General features: G+C 45.5%; 1 protein-coding gene across 1 annotated transcript in view; it reads right to left on the minus strand.

Moving 5' to 3' along the window:
* Nucleotides 1–2,279: 2,279 nt before the first annotated feature.
* IRX2 (iroquois homeobox 2) overlaps nt 2,280–5,097 on the minus strand; it is a 5,691-nt gene continuing 2,873 nt past the window's right edge. The window contains exons 3-5 of the mRNA XM_023508179.1: nt 4,695–5,097; nt 3,880–3,954; nt 2,280–3,135 (exon numbers count right to left, since the gene is read on the minus strand). The exon at nt 4,695–5,097 is cut by the window's right edge and continues 326 nt beyond it. Coding sequence (XP_023363947.1) covers nt 3,902–3,954; nt 4,695–5,097 — 456 coding nt within the window. The 3' untranslated portion in view covers nt 2,280–3,135; nt 3,880–3,901. The remainder of the gene's footprint in view (nt 3,136–3,879; nt 3,955–4,694) is intronic.

Here is a 5,097-nt window from a genome sequence, read left to right on the forward strand (position 1 = left end):
CCGGGAGCGCTCAGGGCCTGCGCTCGGACCGCGGCAGAGTCGGGGCGAAGGCCCTGAAGCCCCAGGCGCAGCGCTCCGGGCTCCCGGCTGCTCGGTTTTGCCCACGGATCCCCGACCTTGGTCAACCACTGCAAAGATGGATTCTCTCTTGGCTGGCTACGTAATTTTGCATTAACAAGAAAACAAAAAATACAACTCAGACCCCCGATTAGCTGCCTCCTCCGCGCCCAGAGAAGAAAGTCTTCCTCCCTCGTTTCTTCTGTGACCTTTCCCCGTGACCTGCGCCGAGAGGAGCCCATAAATTGCTCCGCATTTCTTTACAAAGATCCCTCTAAACACCTGCAGGTTTTCTGTCCTTAGTGTATTTTCAAAAATCGAGTTCTGCAGAAAGAAATTCAGATCAGGAGACAGGGTGGGTAAGTTATGGAAATCTTTGATAATTTGTTGGGTATATAAACATCAAAGAAACCTCCTTAGCCTTGGCTAATCTCCTGAGCTGCTTTGAGTTTTCCCAATTGAAATGTGCAGTTCCTCCAAGAGAATAGGATGGGGAGGGGTACAGGGTGAGGGAACTGGGATCCGTATCCAGGTAAAATAATACCCCCTGCCCCCCAAAGACAAGCAGCTTCCCCCCAGGCTTCAGTCCTGAACACACGAAGGGAGATCAGTTTGTGCTTGGAGGTTCCTCTCCAGTGCTCCGCACCTCCCTAAGAGATGTATTGCTTTAAATGTTGTATCTTCATTAGAGCTCCCTGTCTTTCAGTGTTTACTTTGTTATATGTTGTTAACTTTAATATTTTTCACTGAAGTCTTCAAAACATTCAAGTTAGAATGTTACATCTAACGGAGATATATTGCGGCCATGGGCACTTAATTCCCTGCTGATTTAGGAAATGTGGTTAATGTTAATAAAAGCAAAGTACTTAGGACCATGATATTGCAATATAAAATGCTTCCCAGAGGGAAGAAATCATTATCTTTATGGAAATTCTATGAAGGTTGTATGTCTAAAACCAAACCCTGCAAACACTCCAAACTCACTCCTGCTTCTCCAGACCTAGAGTTTCTTGGCTTCCAGACGCACTGCCACAGAGTGGCAGGTCTTACCGTGTGAAAAATCTTCCTCTCCCCAGCAAACAGCTCAGCCTCCAAAATTTCCATATGTATTACTAGGGGAGGCAGGGAAGAGAGAAAATAGTCTCCACCCCAGAGACTGACTTTGTGTCTGACCTCCAAATTCTTAAGTGTTTAAAACCAACAAAATGCATGAGAAGTAATAGAAAACCCAAACCTAGGTCTACCACAATAGCTCCTCCCCACGGGCCTGGTTCTGTGTCCAGTTAGCAGTCTCCTGGCTTGGCCCCAAGTATCTAAGATTACTTTCAAATACCCTTTCTAACAAGACCCCAGCAAGAGGCCACTAATTTCTATGGCACAAAAGCCACTGGAGAGAGATCCGTTTGTCAATATCAACTGGCCCAGCAATTTCCCATCCTCAGACACATCAGTCTATCGGAGCTGGCAGATGTTTAGACAAGATTTTATAAATTGTTCAATATCAGCCCATAATGAACCCCAACTGACCATTCCAAAGCAGCTAAAAGCATTGGAGACCTCCCCACTGGGATCCAATAATGCGCTCACATAGCAACATTATTAATCATGGAATAAAATAGATGAACCTCTTGAAAAATAAGTGTATGATTGATTAAAGGGCAATCTAAGAAGCTATTATTCTTGTTTTATAACCGTAAGTTATATTCACTCAATTTATCTTTGGAGAGGAAATAAATGATTGTTCATTTCTTTTCTGAAATTATATTATATGGATATCCTTATAATTTTGCTGAAAATTAAAGTGACAGTTTTGCTGCTTTGCTTTTATGATACTAATCAAAGGGAGTGTGTTACTTGACTACAAATTTTAGACTTGTCCTATAATTAGAAAGTGAGTTACACAATAAAGAGGCCATAGTCTCTTGTTTAAAGGTTTCTTTCCCCCCAGGGTAAAGGTAACAGCCACTGGAAGGAAACTGGATTCTTCCCCTTGATCTTCACCTTGTGTTTAATGTGAGTTATATGAGAAGGAGAGGCAAGAGATTGTTCAATAATCTGAATAATTATGCCAATTTGGTTAATTTAGCTCTTAAAAAGACAATTATTTCCATCAGTACTTCATTGAGGGGGAGGGTAACTATCCATTATCAATATTATTCTCCAGTTTCGCTTATGGAGGAGGTTCAATAAACCAGCATCAGAAATAAATATAAAATGCATAGGGGTGTCAGATCATTTTATTTTGCTTAGTTTTAAAAATTTACACTAACAAGTAATTTGCATATTCAGAGCACAAAAAAAAATCTTAATTTTCTTGCAATACATTTGTATATAAATAATCTAGAACCACAGGTATCTCACTACTGTGCATTTCTCTTTCATCCACCTCTTTTTTAATAAGCATAAGAAAAGAGAGTTTATTTCACACAGCTTTTCATTGAGAAGGGGAGGTCAGATCACCCGGAAGTCAGCATCCCCTGGGGCTCCATACCCAGATCTCTCTTCTAGGACAAATGAGCCCCAAACACCATATTATTGTAGACTAGTCTGTTTTTATTTACAATTTAAGATATAAATTAGTAAAGAATCCGTGTTAAACAACCAACAAAGATTGTATAACCAGCAATGTTCAAATAAAAACCAGGCAGAATTTATTTACAAAAAAGTTTAGATTCAATTGCAATACAACTTGCATAAATTACTAGAAGCTTTATATCATTATAAAAATAAATATCAAATTTGTTTCCACTTCTGAAGTACTCAAGTTCTTCAATCACGTTTTATTTCTACTGTGTACATCTTTTACAAATAAACTTTACAGTAAATCCTATCACACCTATAGAATATATACCGTGGCAATGAAGTGATCAATTCAAGATATCCTGAGAAAAACAGATTGTTTCCAAGAGTCACACATACATCGGGGGAGCTACACTATGCCGACAAGTTCACGTTATGTTCAAGGACAGTCTGTCCGATTGCCATTGCTAGAGTCTGTGGGTGGACAGTGCTGGGTGGGTTCTTCTTGTTTACAGTGGCACGAGATGTAGGCCGGGTTTGGAGATCTGGTTTTTGTATCTGTATGTTTATGAGCTTGAGAAGAGAGAATGGCCTGCTGATTTTTTTTTTCCAAAGCAATTGTGACACCTACCTGTGGACCAAGGAAAAAACCAAATCATCCCAAATCCTTCAGTTCCACACTGACACCATTACATTATAAACTGAATGGATCTGAAATGGTTCCACCTCTCCCATCTTCAAGATCTGCGATTAGTAATTTTGTCTACTTGTAAAGCAACATTTTTTGAGTAACTGCTGTGAGCCAGGAGAACTTCAGAGTCCTGTCTGGTCCATGTGGACATGTGGGTGGGCAGGGCTGGTACAGGACCAGCACTTCACGTGTCTCTTCAGTCTCACCCTATAAACATCTAGAAGGTTTCAGAGACCTTAAGTTTCAGCAGTACTAACTCATCAAAGCAGGTGTCTATTATGTGTCTAGCATAGTAAAACTGGTTCCAAATTGCATTCAAATGCTCACATTTTAATAATCTATTTTTTCAAAGAGGAAAGAACAGCAGTGTTGTAATATGTATTCCAGTTAAAGGAAAGACTCTTCAAAGCAGAACTGGAGCCAAATAGGGAATCTATGAAACAGAACAGATACTCTCTCCCTTCTAGGAGAAAATAATAATAATAACACCAAAGAAGACTGAAATGTTCTATCTTCCAACCTCATGGCAGGAGCAAGAAAAACAGATCAAGCTCGCATACAGTGCAGTCGGTGCCGGAGCTCCGCGGCTGAGGGCACAGGTGCCCACTTACTTGCATGGCTGTGCTGACCCCTCTATAGGTAGGGCTGGACGCCCCCGCCAACCACGGTGCAGCCCTCACTGGCATCTGTGAGGGGAGGGGGCAGTTAGTCAGAACCCGACCCCCAGTCGCTGCCTCACAGGGCAGACCACATGCACCCACCACCCCAGGCCCCGTGCAAACGGCACATGGGTCAGAAACCTGACTGCCTCTGCCACCACTATCTAAGACACATTCTGGTAACGGGCCCTAACTCTCATTTCCTTTCCCCTTTGAACTCTTTTATCAGGCAGCCTGAATTAGGAACAGAGGAGACAGAGAAAAGCCTTGAGAAATGAAAACCGGCTCTTATTTTCCGTTTTGCAAACAGAATGCCTCTGAGAGTAACTGGGAACGTTTTGTTTCCTTCTAGCCAAAGGCAGAAAAGAGGACCCAGCTGCGACTCCGCTTAGCAAAGAGACACCAAAAGGAACCCCAGCTTCGTTCAACCAGCCAGGAGACAAGCTGTCATCTGCATTTCCGGGCTGTTTGTGTTTTGCAAAACTCTTTAAAAACAGCCATGATACTAATAACAGTAAAACTAATAGTAATTGAACAAAAAGTCAACAATAACGGGGTAAGCCTGAAGAGAGGGCCCCGCCCTCTCTGGCTTCACCCTCCAGCGCCTGGGCCGCAGCCCCGCTCACTCTGCCCAGGGAGGATCAGGATCTTTCCCCTGAGCTCCTCTAAGCAGCTCGGTTTCCGGGCTTCCCCCGGTTGTCCCAGGAGCTCTGCCCGGCCAGCGATGCGGCCGGCTCCCCCGCCCCGCTAGACCCCGAGCAGCCTACCTTTCTTGGGCTCGTAGCCGCCCCCGGGGGGCCTGTAGTGGGGCTCTAGCGGGTGCGCGCCCGCCTTGCCCGCGTCGCTGGCCGCCTTGGGTGCCGCGTGCAGCGCCTCGCTGGGGGCCGCGGCCGCCGAGTTGTACCGCAGGAGCCCCTGGCCCTGCAGCGCCGCGTTCAAGTTCCCGTAGTTTGTGTAGTTGCCATAGAAGGGAGACGTGTAGTAGAGGTGGCGGCCGAGCAGCGGCGAGGCGGGGTAGGGTGAGCCGCCGGGCGGGGCCCCGGACGAGGCGGGCGCGGCGGCTGCAGGCAGCCCCGGAGGCCCACAGCCGGGGCCCAAGCTCGGCTGCTTGAGGTCCGAGGTGGCGATCTCGGCCAGCGACCACAGCTTGGGCTTGCTGGCAGGCGGCGG

This window comes from Otolemur garnettii, unplaced genomic scaffold (assembly GCF_000181295.1).
Source record: "Otolemur garnettii isolate 467f Iridium unplaced genomic scaffold, OtoGar3 scaffold00226, whole genome shotgun sequence".
NCBI classification, from domain to species: Eukaryota; Metazoa; Chordata; class Mammalia; order Primates; family Galagidae; genus Otolemur; species Otolemur garnettii.